The sequence below is a fragment of the Etheostoma cragini genome, chromosome 17 (genome assembly GCF_013103735.1).
Source record: "Etheostoma cragini isolate CJK2018 chromosome 17, CSU_Ecrag_1.0, whole genome shotgun sequence".
Lineage (NCBI taxonomy): Eukaryota > Metazoa > Chordata > Actinopteri > Perciformes > Percidae > Etheostoma > Etheostoma cragini.
In genome coordinates, this window is record NC_048423.1 from 19,871,571 (window position 1) to 19,888,560 (window position 16,990).

The 16,990-nt window shown below is 42.2% G+C and overlaps 1 protein-coding gene across 1 annotated transcript in view; it reads right to left on the bottom strand.

The window, feature by feature from the left end:
* Nucleotides 1-8,144: 8,144 nt before the first annotated feature.
* LOC117960401 (B-cell lymphoma/leukemia 11A-like) overlaps nt 8,145-16,990 on the bottom strand; it is a 46,623-nt gene continuing 37,777 nt past the window's right edge. Inside the window, exon 2 of the mRNA XM_034898284.1 lies at nt 8,145-13,060. Within this exon, the coding sequence (XP_034754175.1) occupies nt 10,815-13,060 (2,246 nt within the window). The 3' untranslated portion in view covers nt 8,145-10,814. The remainder of the gene's footprint in view (nt 13,061-16,990) is intronic.

The window sequence follows — 16,990 nt, forward strand, 5'->3', positions numbered from 1 at the left end:
GAACTCTGACCTTTTAACTCATGACATCTTTTTAAACAACTTCCAACTCAAACATGCACCCACTGAAGACACACTGGAACTTTTATTAAATTGTTTTTAAAGGATTAAGACATTTGGCAGTATTTTTCATTGACTTATTTCTTCACTTTATTAATCACTTTTAAAAACAATACAAAGTTGTCCAAAGAACCAATGCATCAACAGGGATTGAATCCTTATAAAAGTAGACAAGATAAATGGGAGTAAATACTAGGGATGGTCGAAAAACTGTATGTAGCATAGTATTGCAATATTTTCTGGGGCAATACTTTGTTGATAATGATTGATAATACCAAGTATCGATCTTTTATTATATCTGTGTTGATTCGTTTGTCTGCGTGATAATTCCATTTTGCAGCATTCAAATTAAAGTGAGATGAAAAAAACGTTACATTAAGAGTAATGTATCTTTTTCATTGAAGTTGGAACAATTTTATCAATTGCAATTTATTGCAGAAGATCGCGATATGTTTAAAAATCACAATATTATTGTATCGTGACATAAGTATCATGTTGCAACACATTCTCCTGACTAGGTTGTTCGATCTTACGAGAAATGTATGCCCAGCAAAACGTAACACATCCTAGGGAATCAGGAGACTTACGGCTGGTCACATGACGACGGGTGGTCACGTCACGCCGACTAGCTACAAGCTCCACGAGGCGGTATGCGTCAAACCAGACAGGTAATCCCATACAGGAAGACCAGAGTGCAGCCATACTTACAGCTAAACGCCTTGCGTACCTGGGGCAGCAGTGTTGGAGTGGTTGTCTGCCAAACGGTAGGTTGGTGGTTCAATCCCCTGCATTCCAAACCGTGCATCGGAGTGTAAATGTGAGTGTATGCATGGTGCAAGTGGTACCTTGCATGGCAGCCTCGGCCACAGTGTATGAATGTGTATGAATGGTTCTTATGAAATGTTCCTGTGCTATGTAAAAAAAAAAAAGTGCTTTGAGTAGTAGAGTACTAGAAAAGTGTTATATAAAATACACTCCATTTACCATTTTACGCAAACAAAAAGCTTGGTGAAGTTAGTCAAATGGCCTCGCCACCATGAATTCCAATCAGGTCAGAGATAAACTTTATTTTGACCTCCAATGGTTGAACACAGAGTTTCATTCTATGGGTTCCCGAGCAAGTGTCTTAAACTATAACTCCTACACAGGAGTGTTAAGTGTGATGTAGTCAAAGGCGGTCAATGTCTTCATTGCATTCGAATGTCAATGCATTGTTTCTTGTTTTACATGCTGGACTGGCCTTGTGGCCATTATATGTGCTAAGTAATGTTCAATGATCGTCCATTACAGTAAGAGCCATTTACTTTGCCGCCCGTTTCCTATAGACCGCAGTGGTCAGCATCTATTAAACCGCTCAATATGTATAGAGTAGCTACTCCTCAGTATGGCACACAGCGGCTGGTCAAGACAAAATGCACTTCTGTGGCATAGCACTGTATGTTCACAGATACCAAAGTACACTCAGTAGGAAGAAAGGCAGACAAAACACACACACACGCACACACACACACTCACACATACATTCCTTTCCTTTATCTGGATTCCATTGGAAAAGTGTTGCGCCAAGGCCATACGGTGACAAAAGCAGTGTGAAAACATGCTTTCTCTTCGGAGAATCTTTTATTGTCAAAACCCTGCAGGCCAAAGACAAAATCCATGAGAGTTTATGGGGGACTGCAGGTCACGGTTGTATAGATTTTATAACGGTGACAAATGCATTATGCTATTCACATAAACCGGCACAGGAGAGCCCCAGTAAAGCAGAAAAGGCCTGAATGCTTCACGGGTTTATAACACAATGAATTTATCACAGAAAGATAGAGAGAGAGAGAGAAAGAGAGAGGGAGAGAGAGAGAGAGAGAGAGAGAGAGAGAGAGAAAGTAAAAAAATATGGTGCTGATTTGTTTTATTTGCCTTGGAGATGCTGGTGGCTGGTTGCATTGTTTAAAAGGGAGTAAAAAAAGAAACTGTTGCAACTTGTGGGTCCTGGGGTGGGAAATAAAGTCGTACAGTCCTGCCATGTCCAGCACACCTTATTCTCTCGCAACATTGAATCTCCTCAAAGTCAGTGGCTCTTGGGGGCATCACGGTAGCTTGGCAGAGGGAGTTGCATACATGAAAAACTTTGCTTTCAATTTGAGTCCTACATGTTGTTCGTGAGCTTTCGCAGCTTTAAGTCATTGCAGGGAAATTAGGCGGATGCTTGCGCTCTATTTTAGCAAAAGCCTGCTTTAAATTTACACTGGGTATGTGCATTGTACACAGGGGCCCCATCCATTGGGTTACAGTGATGTCAATCTGACAATTGTGATTTCTAGTTGTTCAGAGCACTATCACTTCTGCCCATAGACCAGGGGTCTTCAACGTTTTCCAGGCCAAGGACCCCCAAACTGACGGCGAGATGGAGCGGGGACCCCCTAATTATATATATTGTATAAAATTGTCTTATATCAAACTGGTCCCATAGTGCCACGTGTAAATGTACCTTGTTATTGTGCATTCAATACTAAGATACTCAAATAATACACAGGTTCATATATTCATGTTTTTATTTTAAACATGTGCGAGGCACAGTGAGTAGGATATATTCTTAATATATGTAAGTATTGTCTATTACATATGGAGTAATGTAACGAAAGTAATTTCGCCCTGGGATTATTAAAGTATTTCTGATTCTGATTCTGATTCCTCGTTGATGGGACAGGTGTTGTGAATGAAACGGTGCCCAGCTTGAAAGAGCTCCTGTGTGTCGCTGAATGTGTGCATTGATGACTGAAAGACATCTTCTGCCTCCATTTATCTGTTAACTACAGTGTGTTGAATTCATGTTAATGTGTATTTAAAGACATTTCAATTAGTGGAAAAAAGTGCGGGTGGGGGGGGGATATAAAAAAAAGTCTAAAACCAACAAAAAAAAGTCAACCAAAACCTTCGCGACCCCCATGCAGTACCTCCGCGGACCCCATAGGGGTCACGGACCCCCTGTTGAAGACCCCTGCCATAGACCGTTGCCCTGGACGCAGACCAGTGAAGTCTATCAGAAGCTCTTTTCCAGTGATGGCTCAGCGTTACCGTGCAGCCTCCAACTGAGCGTGACAACATAGTTGTGACGTGAGCAACCCGTCTGAAAGTTGTAAGTCTTCTGGCAGCTGCAAGAGAAATCTCAATCATTCCCAATTAGCAGAGATGGGGACCGTAGGTATATGTTAGGAGATAACATATGCACAGGCTAATTACTGCTAACTAACATGCTAGTTAACATTAGTAATTAAACCTAAACAGCTAATGTAAGTCCAAACTGTCTATGAGCTTCTCTGGTACTATACGGTAAACCCTCTACTTTGCGACAGCAAGTTGTGTTATTATGACACAATTGTTAGCCTATTTTTACAAAACCGTCTGCTACGGACCCATAACGTGAGGTATAAGGTAATGGAGCCTTTTATACGTTGTTGTGTTTCTTTAGAAACTGTCAACGGACAAATGTAGTCTTTAAACGCTTCCGATGTAAAGTTATTTGCTGTCAAAGGGGCGCCAAAATGAATGGCAGTCAATAGATTGCTAACACCACCTGCCTTTACAACCAAAGCCTTCCATGCACTCTTCTTGCAGCAGTTAGGGTTCAGTGCCAGGGTCAAGGGCACTGCAGCAGAAGCAGAAAAAAGTATTTCTCCACCCTTTGTGCCTAGAAACCTGCTCCCCTTCCCATCTTGTCTCTCCGTGCCAAGTCACAAGCCAGACATTGTGAACGATAAGGGCTCAGCCCTAACTCTAGCCCACCTGCAGTTTGCACCAGCAGAACGCACCTGGCAGCTGTTTTTTTCATTTTTCAAGACATTAGAGATATTGAATGCTTTAAACTCTGTACATCATTTGGGGAAGGCATGATCGTTGTCGACACGCTGTTTTGTGTCTAACTGTTCTCCAACTCTCTCCATCATTCCGAAAACAATTACACCATTACTAATCTAAAAACCTATTTTTAGTAGCGTTAACAATATAAATGGTTATATTTCTCCAGTCAGAGCTTTAGTGTAACACACATTTTTTAATAATGGTCTCGTTGATTTTGAAATTGACGATAAAGCGGGGGTTTATTTTGAGGGGTGTTAGGGTGTGGCTATGATGTAATTGACAGTTCGCAGCCTGTCTAATGTGTACTATAGCTATGGGACAAAGACATATTTAAAACGTAGCAAAGATAAATCTTACCTTGAATTATGTAAGCTAGCTTTCAGCACCACTTGCATCCAGATTGGCAGTGAAAGTGTGTAACGTGGAGTGTAACTAGAGTAAATGTTCTCTGTCCATTAATATTAATATTAACAGTCAATGCATTTGCTCCATTGACTTACTGGTCCAGTCAGGGAGACTGAGGCAAGATCACACACAGTTATTTTTAATAACCTAAACAATTCAAAGGCTTTGAAGAAAAAATGTTGGGCTGGTAGAGGTCATAAGTTGTTTATAGTGCTTCCTGCACATGTATGAAATCTTGGGAACAGATATGGTGTCTATGTTGTCTGTGATATGGTGTCCTCCATGTTCTGTGATGCCATGTGACATCCTGCTACGCTCTGCCGTGCCCTGCTATGTCCTGCTGTGCCTTGTAATGCCGCACAATGCCCTGCTATACAAAGAACTACTACAAACTACTATTTTTTGTGACTGTTATTGCCACTCTTCATTCTAACCCCAACCGGTCGTCAGACACTGCCTACCAAGAGCCTGGGTCTGTCCCAGGTTTCTTCCTAAAAAGGAGTTTTTCCTGGCTGTTGTTGCACTGTTGCTTGCTCTGGAGGAAACTACTAGAACTGTCGGGTCCTTGTAAATTCTGGAGTGTGGTCTAGACCTACTCTGTCTGTAAAGTGTCTTGAGATAACTCTTGTTATTAATTGATACTATAACTAAAATTACATTGAATTGAATGTTTGCTACTGCATGTTTTGGTCACTACTTTCACACAATCTAACATGTTTTTGAAGCTGTTCTTGTTGTTAAAGCAATAATAGCTTCTGTCCTTTGTGGTGAATGTGATTGGTTTTAAACAAAAGAGTCCCTGCATGCAGGGATTGTTAAGCAGACCTGCCAGTCCCAGGCCAGGAGTCAGGGGGCCCCTTTATTTTCATGTTGTTTGGAAAGTGTTGCGTATTTTTTTAATTTTTTTGTTCTTCTTTTTTATCTCAATCCTAAATCATGGAATATTGTATCATTTTAAATGATTTTAATGATAATACTCATGCTCCATTATATCCAAATCATTGAAATATTATGGCCCTTTAGCGGGTGTATCAAGCTTTCTTAGACGTGTGTGAGAAAGCTGAACAGAAGGGTGTGGTTGTTGGAGGATATTGATCCTGACAGCTTTATGAGGCTTTGTGGCCACTGAGCAAACGCAGGGTCATAATTATATTTACTTATAGAACATTGTGTGAGAAGAGAAGCATGTATGTTTACATCATATGAATGTGTGTGTGTGTGTAAATGTAAATGTGCTGTATTTATATAGCGCTTTTCCAGTCTTAACAACTGCTCAAAGCGCTTTCACATCTACAGGGAACATTCACCATTCACACACATTCATACACATTCATACACTGTGGCCGGGGCTGCCTTACAAGGTGCCACCTGCTCATCAGATAAACATTCACACACATCCACACTCCGATGCGCAGCACCGGGGGCAACTCGGGGTTCAGTGCCTTGCCCAAGGACACTTCGACAATGACTGCAGGGGCGGGGATCGAACCACCAACCTTCCGATTGGCAGGCAACCCCTCTACCACTGAGCCACAGCCGCCCTGTGTGTGTGTGTGTGTGTGTGTGTGTGTGTATATATGTGTGTGTGTGTGTAAGAGAGCGAAAAACACATGGGGAACAGCTATTATCAGCATCAGACACTGGACTGTACTTTGAGGAGTGACATGCATAATGCACATATGTGTCCTGAGATAGTGTGCAAACTGAGTGAAAATTGTGTGTTGAACGTACACTCGCATGCAAACACACACACACACACACTCGAAAACCAACTGAGCTGTCTGGACCAACAGGGATGACACTGCAGACGCAGGTGTCAGGACTAAAGTTTATATGTATTTGCACATCCACATGTTAAGCTCGCACACACCTCCCGGGCAAAATGACAGCTCACAAACAGACAGATTCTCACACACACACAATAACGAACACACACACACGCGTACATGGCCAAAGCCTACAGTGAGGTTTGGGGTGGAAGGCTGAGTTCACTGGGTTCATGCAACAGTATAAGACACTGAGGCCTCATTAGGTCATCACTTACACCTAAAAAGTCACAAACACACACACACACACATTTATGAAAATGATTATGATTACATTGGGGGTAGTCTATAGCCATGACGTTCCACATCTGGGATTCATTCCGCCAGATGAATGTCTTTTTGCCGATGTCCATTACCTTTCGCTTTCTTTGCGTTGGAATTTAGAACTCCGGTGGATTTCTGAGGACTATGGTTACCTGGTACTCAGATCTCTGCAGGATAAATCCAGCCAGATAGTCTAGCTAGCTAGACTGTGAGTCGATTGTGATTGGTTTAAAGAAATGCCAATAAACCCGAACATGTTTTCATCCCATCCCAGAATACTGTGTGGACTAACCGGACCTATCTCCACAGCATGTGGAGGAGGGTCTGGCAAAGCTAGACTACTTTGGGGGTTAGCTCTGAATATTTTCTGTAAAAAGCTAGGCTTTATTTTGAAAAATATCAATGTCGTTGCATTACATGTTCTTCATGCGCCATTTTCAGCCACAGTTGTTCAGTCAAGTCCGATCGGATTTAGATTGGGTCTCCTGTTCAAATTTGCAGCGCCACACGTCTGACAGTTAAATCGCCTCTCAAGCTGTCTGAGAATTGACACTACGGGAAAGGATAAAAACCCATTCCAGTGCTGGAAATATTAATAAAAAGAAAAAAGATTTCATACCAAAATCTAGGCCGGTTCTTGGTACGTTGACTTGTGAAAACTTCTACTTTAAGGGATTTAAAAGAAATAAACCTTTGCATTAGAAACTTGTAAGAAGAAAAGGTGATAATAATCCTAAGCAGTGCACTTGTAGGTAGAAGATACCAATTGTCATTGTTACACACATACTCATGCACACACACTTGATTTGAAACACAGTGGAGATAAGCGACAAGTGCCATTATCCTTTCATTTTTTTTATTAATTGTTTTTCGATAAAGGGACAAAATGGGTGTGTGAACAGGATTATGCAGACATCTGCCAGAAAACACAGACAGTGGTTTTCCCAATACAACTGAACAGAGACCCCAAAAAGTACAACAGAAATGAAAGAGCTAGGTTTGTCCAATGACCATGGGCCACCGTTACAAAAAGAAAAATAAGTCCAAATGATATCATAACCAAAAACGAAAAAGAATAAAAATAAACCAAGAATAAGGATCCATTCCATGTCTCCGTTTTGAACAGAGCATAAAGGTAATAATAAATAGTAACTCCCGTAGTAAAAGATAAAGTTCAAGTTCAAGTTACAACATACAGCTCTCAGAATAGGAATAGAAAAGGCTGATAACAAAATATTCCGCATTGCCATTTACAAAAAAGTCTCAACTTAAGCAGGCTTCTCCACGTCCCCCAGGTCATTTTTTAAATATGCTTTGCATATTAAAGTATATCCAATCTAAAATATAAAGCACCATTTAGTATTTGGCAATGAAAAAAAACTGCAAAACATTTAATTTCTTTTTAAATGTATTTATTTTGACGATTTTTTTTCTCGTAATCCATTTACTGCATATGAAGTTTTTTTGTTTGTTTTTTTTTTCTCTCTTCTTGATGTTGGAATGTAGTCAGGTGGGAGGGGTGAGAGAGACAGAAGCACACAACAGAACAGGCCGACGTCAGCTTGCATTACTGCATACAAGAATGGCAGCAGAGGGGGGGGCGGGGGGGTGAGGGGTCCGAACCAAAAACCAAAGAAGATATGTACAACCACCTCTGTGGACAGGAAACAGAGCGGCGGCCATCTGATGGCCCGTGACGCCTCCCAATGCCACATACTTTAGCTGCTTTTTATGGGGTTTTTCCTTTTATTTCTTTAAACATACAAATAATTCGCACTATATTATCCTGCCAAATTAAAAAAATATACCGTGGCAGCTTGGGATTTTTTTTTCCACTACCAAAAAAAGGTATGGTAAATACCTTTAGAGAGAACAAGCAACAGTTAAAAATACGAGCCTCAATATAAATACTATAGTGCCTACTCTAAGTGAACATTGAATTCAAATACAATTCTAGAAATACAGAAAAAGTAGACCATAAATGTGTTTAAGCATAGGAATCGACATGAGTGTGCATTTTCCTATATTTTAAGTTCTTTATTATATATCCATATATAATCTTAATCCTTTCCCCAATGCAAATTGTATTTCAACCTGAAGAGCTGTGAAGAGCCAAGGCAAAATAAAATACAAAACAATCACAGAATTTTTTTTTTTTCGTCTATTTTCTTTCTTATCATTTCATATATACTGTGATCGGAGTCTTGAACACCACCAAGACGCTGAGGAAAAGAGAAACGACAACAAAACTTAAATACAGTTTCCCCCTAAAAGATAGTGAAGTGTTATTTGCAAAAACGTTTATTTTCATATCTATAATTAAAGGAAGATTTACACAAAAACAGATTATCGCAGTGTGAGCAACGAGATTTGAGTGTCTGCTGTGTAGCCAGCAAGGTCTGTAGATTATTCAGGCGTAGATGACAGTAAAGTTACTGTACAGCTCCTTAATAAAAGGTGCTTCTGTAGCCAATGAGAAGGAGTCAATTCTGTGACTGTGTAGAGACGCTGGTTAAAAGTGTAACTCAACGTCAAGGCTTTTCATTTACAGACCTTGCTGACAGGGTGAATGTTCAGCCCAGGCCAAGCACCGGGCTTCTAGGGGTAACAAATTGACAAATGGTCAAAGGTGGATCGGCAGGGGTACAAAGGTTAAGGTTCATGAGGGTGGTTTTGCTGGCAACAGATTATGTGTCTCATCTTTTACTGCTTTTAACAACGGGACCCTTGTCATCTAACAGCATTTCAACAATGTTTTCCCCTTCAGCATAAACTTGTAAACTGGGAAAAATTGAAAGAGTGCACTTCTTTCCCTATAAATGACAATGTAGCTTTTGGACTCAACCAATGTACCAACATTGCATCAGTGTGGGGAAAATGCAAGAGAGATGTTGGTACTTACTCTCAGGCAGAGTGACAAGTGCTATACTGTGAACAGCTTGAATGAAACAAGATAAGGAAAAATAAAATTCCTTTTGGATTGAAAAGTGCCCTGCATTAGCCTATGCATACTGATTAAAATTATCGCATTCACTCTTTTCAAGAGCCCTGGGGTACAGATGTTTTTTTTGAAATTCTTTCTTTATTTTTTTTGCAATTCTTGGTAATGACCCTGTTTTGATATTAGAAATGTAAAGTTAAACAGATTGCCTCTGATCCCCTTATATAATGCTTCCAGTTTTGAGTAGCTTTCTGTCTGTCTAGCTTGTAGTAACCTTGCTTGGGGCTGATATATTACTTTATGCATTGTTCCTCACACTGACATATCGAATAAGCGTTCTAGGTTTGTGCTAACGCAGATACATTGACACTTCTCAGCCATGCGCTGTATCCCTCAAATTCCGGATTGTACATTACAGATTACCTTTATCTCAAAAGTACCTCCTTACCAGAAACAAAACTACAAATAATTCTGATATACACAATACTGCTTGTACCATGCTTGCCATGAAATCCACATATTAAAGATAGCCTATTGAACATGTAATAGGTAGCTAAATGATGATTAACGAGAACTCTCTCATCCTTCATCATGAGTTGTCACAATCCATTTGAGCAGTCAGGTGCTTGATGCAAGGACCTTTCCTGGGTGGCTTAAACCTTTTAGCTTTATTTAACGTGACCCCAAACTTATACCAGATAAGATTATGGCCAATGCAGTCTTGAGATTTCAAAGGCACTCTTTCTGTTTCTACCAAATGATAGTACAAATTGACTTCTTAGCACACCCATGTCTTTTTGAAAGAAATTTGTTCGTCGTTACTTTCAGTTTAGTCATCAAGCCAATGCGTGATTTTTTTTGTAACCCTGTGTGAACATGCCGTCTTTTAGAAAGATCAGGATGAGTGCATTTCCAGGGTTGTGAGAGGAGGGGTCAAGTCACAGACTGTTCACTTTCCATGTTACAAAACAAAACTGTACATGATATGTGTTACAGAATGTATGCAGCATGGATGTATCTTTCTTGTCTTTTCTCTTTTTGAAGAATAAAAAGAAAAAAACTGAACAAGAGAAAAACAGCAACACATTTACTCAACAACTAACCAACCAGGGACAAGTTCTTTTCTTTTTTTGATTAGCAAAAACATACTATGCATGCTGACTAATTCTTAAAAATGGAAAAGGAAAACTCAAAAAGGAAAATAGTACACAACATGTAAATTATTGCACAAGAGAAAGGCTCGAAGTTTTGCGTCAATGCAAGAGTATTGCCCCGATACAGATCATGCATTCAATGGGTAATGGAAACGGGGTGTGCTGGTGCAGAGCACATGGTCTTAAGCTTCCACCAGACTGGTGAAAGTGGAGTGTTAGGGTTGGGGCAAATCTACAAGGGGCTGGGAATAAACAGGGGATTAATGGTGGACATACTGTAGCTGCGGGGAAAAGGTCCCATAGTTCGGCCTTCTACTCTGATTTGATTTCGGTACTCGAAGAACGGTCACTGTGCCATTTTTTCATGTGTTTCTCCAAGGTGCTGTAGACACTGAAGGGCATCTTACAAATTTCACACTTGTACACGTCTTTGCCCACCTGACCGTGGGTCTTCATGTGGCGAGTAAGTTTGGAGCTCTGGGCACAAGCATAATTGCACAGATCACACTTGTATGGTCTCTCCCCTGTGTGGCTGCGCCGGTGCACTGTCAGGTTACTGCAGTTCTTAAACACCTTGCCACAGTACTCACAAGTATCACTCCTACGGCCGTCCTTGGAGTTGGGTCGCCCATGACCCCCGAGGTGTGGTGTGCTGCCCCCACTGCCTGTACCACTGCGGCCTGACATCCCACCGTCCAGTTCCCCCGGAGGGGTCGAGAAACGCAGACTACCATTCTCTGAAGAATGCTCAGAGGAAGAGGCGAAGGGCGATTGTCTGGAATCCCCAAAGTTCAGAAAAGGGTCCTTGAGTTGTCGGGAGGCGGCGTAGCCAGCCAGCCACTGGGAGTAGACGTTCTCCGTGTTAGGGATTGTGGGAGTGGGCAGGTCAAATTCCTTTTCCAGCTTGATACGTTTGGAGAAAGGGCTGAGTGGACTGGGGCTACCCAGAAGTAGTTTTTTAGAGAGGCCAACAGAGGCAGATTCGTTGGGGGATGCTCCTCGCCCATTGACTGTCGAGACAGAGCCCTCCGCCCCACGATCTGTTTCCAACACAGAGTCCCCATCACACATCTCACGATTGTGGTGATGGCCTTGGTTGAGGTGATGCAGGTGGTTCTCCTGAGCCATAGCGTTTCGTTTGTGTGCGCTGAGGGCTTCGCTGAAGTGATGCATGCTAGCAGCTAGGCCCATCCCCTGCATCACCTCAGGCAGTGAGCGAGGGATGGACACCTCATCAGCAACGCCGCCCAGTCGGCTTCCTATACCACCGTTGTTTTCATGCTGTCGTGCTGCTTCAAGGTTCAAACCAAAGTGATAGCTATTGTTTCTTCTGGCTGCCCTTTCTCCATTCTGCTCTTCTTCCTCTTCTCCCTCCTCTTCCTCCTCCTCCTCCTCTTCTTCCTCTTCCTCTTCTTCTTCTTCTTCCTCCTCTTCCTCCTCCTCCTCCCCATTTTCACGTAGCATGCGGTTATTCTCACTCTTCAGCTTGGCCACCACTGACTTAAGGGCATTGCTTGCACTGCCCAAGTGCTCGCTGGTGCCAGGCTCCGGAGAGGAGGCTGCCGAGAGGCCATCTTCTGACTTGCCTGTGTTTGGCGAGGAGGATTTGTGCATATGTGTCTTCATGTGGCGTTTCAGTTTGCTAGCCTGTGTACAAGCATGATCACACAGGTGACATTTGTACGGCTTCTCCCCTGTGTGACTGCGCCGGTGCACTATTAGATTACTCTGAAACTTGAAGGCCTTGCCACAAAACTCACAACACTTTGATTTCAAGGGGGTGGTGGAGGATGGTGTTGCCCCCGTTGAGGGAAGAGGGGTAGTAGGAGTGGTCTGAGAACCCACAGGTGACTGCATGGAACCTGGGAGAGGGGGTGGAGTGGCAAGATATGGAGGTTTGCTGCCCCCTGCACCACCTCCACTTCCAATTCCTCCTCCTGTCTGGAATGGTTGGAGCAAGCGCTGCATGGGGCTGGGCCGGCTAGGAGAAAGCGGGGGAGTGGATCCAGTGTTGCCTGCAAGCTCTCTCAGCCGCCGCGAGAAGTCCATTGTCGGAGGGGGGTCCAGGGGCAAAGGGGGATTGAGGCGCAGCACCCTGTCAAAGGCACTCGGGTGGTGGGCTGCCAGCGCCAGCTCCTCTGGACTCAGGTGGTGGGGATCCAGGTGGTTTCTTGGAGGGGGGCTGAAGAGGGGTGGTGTAGGAGGGAAACGCTGATGATGGCCCCCACCAGCAGCGCCAATGGCTCCAATGGCACCAATTCCACCCCCTACTCCCACGCTGTCCCTTCCACCTGAGCCCGAGCCAGGGATGCGGAGGAGGTTGAAGGGGCTTGCATCAGGAGGCAGATGGAGGCCGTGAAGAGGAGGCTGAGAAGGGCAGTCTGCACCCCCACCCAGGGAGGATGGCCTACGCATTCGTGGGGTGAGAGGGCTACCATGTTCACTTTCCAGGTAGATACGGAAGCCGTGGGTGTTCTGGGCATGCTGTAGTAAAAACCAGGCACTGCCGTACGACTGCTTACATGTAGTGCAGGTATAGGTGGTCGGCTCCTCCTTACCTGTTGTGACAGAGCAAAAGAATCGGGTTAGAAGGATTTAATCTCTTATACACCTTCAACAGGCATTACCATGTGAATCAGCCAATGTTAGAGTTTGTTTATGCTGTAAAGGCAATTACTTTAAATATTTCAGTTTTCAAATAAACTGAGATTTTATCAAACGCTGTTCATTTAGGAAACATTCACTCAGTTGTACATAAAGAGTACTGTGTACAGAATGAAATCCATGAAGGACAACTCTTTTCAACTTGGCTGAACCATTTTTTGAACCTTAGGCCTAACTGTTACAGCTTTTAAAAGTGGTCTGCACATGGTGTTGAGGGCTTTCCAAACACAACAGTAGCTGTTATTGAGGTCATGCCCCACATGAGTAGCATGTGAGAAGTAGTCTGTGTGTGTGTGTGTGTGTGTGTGTGTGTGTGTGTGTGTGTGTGTGTGTGTGTGTGTGTGTGTGTGTGTGTGTGTGTGTGTGAGAATGTGAGCATTTGTTCTTCTCCCAGACTGCTCTGGGACATAATTTCTCCCTTTAGACTGACTGTGAGTCCTCCATTGTCAGCAGGAGAACAAAGAGACACGGCTATCCCGGCGGACTACCACTTTCCACTGATCTACCAAAACAGAGGCCCGCTGACATGCAGGAGAGCAAACAGAGAAGAATCCTTTAGACCATAACACTCCTTTCCTTTCTGTATAACAGCATTAATACATTTTTTAAGTATATCTTCTGACAAACTACAAACAGTTTTTATAATATAGCTGAGAAATTGTTAAGACTTATTTTAGATTGATAATATCAAGGTACCATAACCCAATTAGTAAATACCAGCTCAGAAACGATTTTGTATTTTGGCAAAAAAAGAATAAAAATCAAATGTATGCAAGTTTACTCATGTCAATTCTAAAAATTCTAGTCGTGTTCCCATATGTGCTGTTCATGCTCCTACCAACACCGATCAGCCCACAAACAAATGCACGTACACTCACACACCCCATCCACACACACAGCAGAACACCCCAGCCGCCGGAGGAAAGTAAAACAGCAGGATTGTAAAAATATTTTGTCTCAAAACAAGGAGGAAAAATAACCCCTTAAGTCTGCCTCACAACCTCTTCCCTCAGTGAAGCATGCAGAGTCACTTTCCGATGGCAACCCGAGGAACATTTAAAACAATAATTGCCTTTGAATGGCCTTGGCGATGATGACCTGTGGTGGGACCCGCAGTGCATGTGTAATCTCATTAAGGGGACCGAACGGACGGCCATCAGCTCGTTTACAAGATTAAATGACAGAGAAAACCCCCCTCGCATTCAAAGCTTTCCACCATTAGGCACAGTGCAATGTGGCTCCAGTGTGCAGAGATACACATTCATACATTAAGACACAAATGGATACACACAATCAAACAGAAATATACTTGAGTATTTAACAAGTTTAGACATTTACGTTTGGGAATCTGCATCAACAACACCAATGGACTGAGGTAAAAAGTTAAGGCCTGAAAGCATTCTTGTGTTCATTCATGGGCAAAGAGCTACTGAAAGGACTAAAATAAGAGCTGGATTTTTTTTATTGCCTTTAAGGACCCCCTCGGAAACGAGATGTCACATCTCAAGGGGTCATTCCTAATAAAGAATTTCCTATAAAAAGTATCTAAGAGGTAATTGTTGCTGGGAACGGCCACTCTGGAATTTGAAGATACACTTTGCTGTTTAGTTTTCTGTACATACGTATATAAAGCAGTTATATTATGTGAGCACATGCTTACATACATGGAATACCCCACTGCAGACGTGTCATTATGGAAACCAAGCAACTTTTAGGCAAGACCCGCCTTTCAATAGCATTCACACGCTACTATTGGCCAGGCATCCATGCTTATGCAAGGTGACGTAACCCGATTTGTTCAGGTCCTATCCCCTGACAGGTTGGCTATCCTAACCTTAACTACTCCAGGACAATGGCTAAACCCAACCAATCATGCTGTTCGTAGGGTGGGATTTGTCTAGAAGCTACGTGAGATCCATAATAACTCATGGCAGATGTATCATCAGAGCCGAAATACTGATAGACACACCTAATACCCCAGAAATTGTTGTATTACTCCCTTAACAATCTCATCTTTAAATATTTTACTGCCAACCTTTAAATGCTGCTTTAAGCTGATGTGTGTAAATGTATCCTTTCAGGTGTGGATAGAAACATAGATATATAACAATTATACCGTATCAACACCAAAAAGTTGCAATACATAACACACTAATAGGTGCTTTAAAATGATATTGCAAAATCAGAATAAATAAAGAGGGGTCCTTCTAGGGGTCGTCATATCGACAATAATTATCTCAGATGTTTTTTAGTAAAACGCTTTTGCTAGAACGTGTCATGAACAATAAATCACAAAACATCCCGTCAAGGTGTAAACAGATAAGGTGGGTTGCTAATTACCAGCCGAACGAATACAACAAATTAGCAGTAATACTAAAAGGATGTCATGGTTTACATAGATAGCTGCAATTTAAATTGAGGTCACAGAGGTTGCAGTGAAAAAATCGGATTCAACACATCTGCAAAGGGAACGTTTGTGTATGTGCTTGTGAGAGAGTGTGTGTGGACTTGCTTCCCCACAAACATACAGCAAACACTCATTTGTATTTAAAGATACAATTATAGTCACAAAGATGATATTGAAAGTACTTTGTGTTGCCTTCAACTTAGAATGTCTTCGGGTGTGCACGTATAGACAGAGGTCCTGTCTGTCTAGGCATTTCAGTGTGTAGGGGGACAATTCTTCCCTTTTTCCATTTTCATCGACATTCTTTCTTTACACACACACACAAATATCCCACATGACCAACAGTTTGGAAAGGTAGCTAAATTATGGATCATTAAAATCGGCACAAATTACCACTAATTGTGGCCACCTGCCATTGGATCTAACCTGTGAATATCATTTGCATTATCAGGACCAGGGAGGCTCCATTTATTTATTCATCTCGTTTTTCCTCCGGTTAAACCACTCTAATCCTGGACACTGTCAGTATTGACAATAATTTCACATAGGAAACCTTCATTTATCCAGCTTGGGGTCAGGCTTTACCTTTATTGATCAGATATGTGGAGGGGAATTCACAATCACAATCCCAGACAGTAGTGTTGAACATGAACAAGCTCTCTCTCACTAAGTGACGTCTAAGTAAGTCGGATGTTTGCATTCTTGTACACACAAACTACATTTATTTGACGTGAATGAATAGTGGGCTGAATATCACAAAACCATTTGGGAGAGAAAACGTAGCATGGTTTAATGTACAGTACATAATTGCACAGTTTTGCTCTGAAGAGTGTCCTTTCCGTACTGTATTTATAAGACTTCTTTTGAAATTGTAGTGCAGGATGTCATATCAGAATCTAGTCACTCTAGGATTTGCAATTTAACTTTATATAATAAGGAAGTCCTTATTCAAGCACCCTAAAAGACTCCTCTCAGGGGCATTGTAGTGTGTTACTGTACCTCACTCACCCCAGAAGAAGCCCAGAATAAGTGTATTATTATTGTTTGCTGAATAAATAGTTTGACAGACTTTTGAAAATAAAATTGGAGTCCTCTAGAGCCCTGAAAGGTGCACATAGTTTAATAAAATAGTGCCCATGCTGGGGTTTAGACCCCCACAAGGGGTCAACTCTTGATTGGACTGGTCACACCTGGTGTGCATCTAGTCATAGGGGGTAACGTAGCTTTGTTTAAAGATGTAACAAGCCAAACCATGGTTGGGTTTCTGTAAATAACACCACAGAGTACGGTCTAGACACGCTCTTTTATGTAAAGCGCATTGAGATAACTGTTAAATGAATTGAATTGAATTGAATTGAATTGAATTGAATTGAATTGGTTTACTCAGCTTTTTTTACTCAGGAAAGAACAGTTGTCC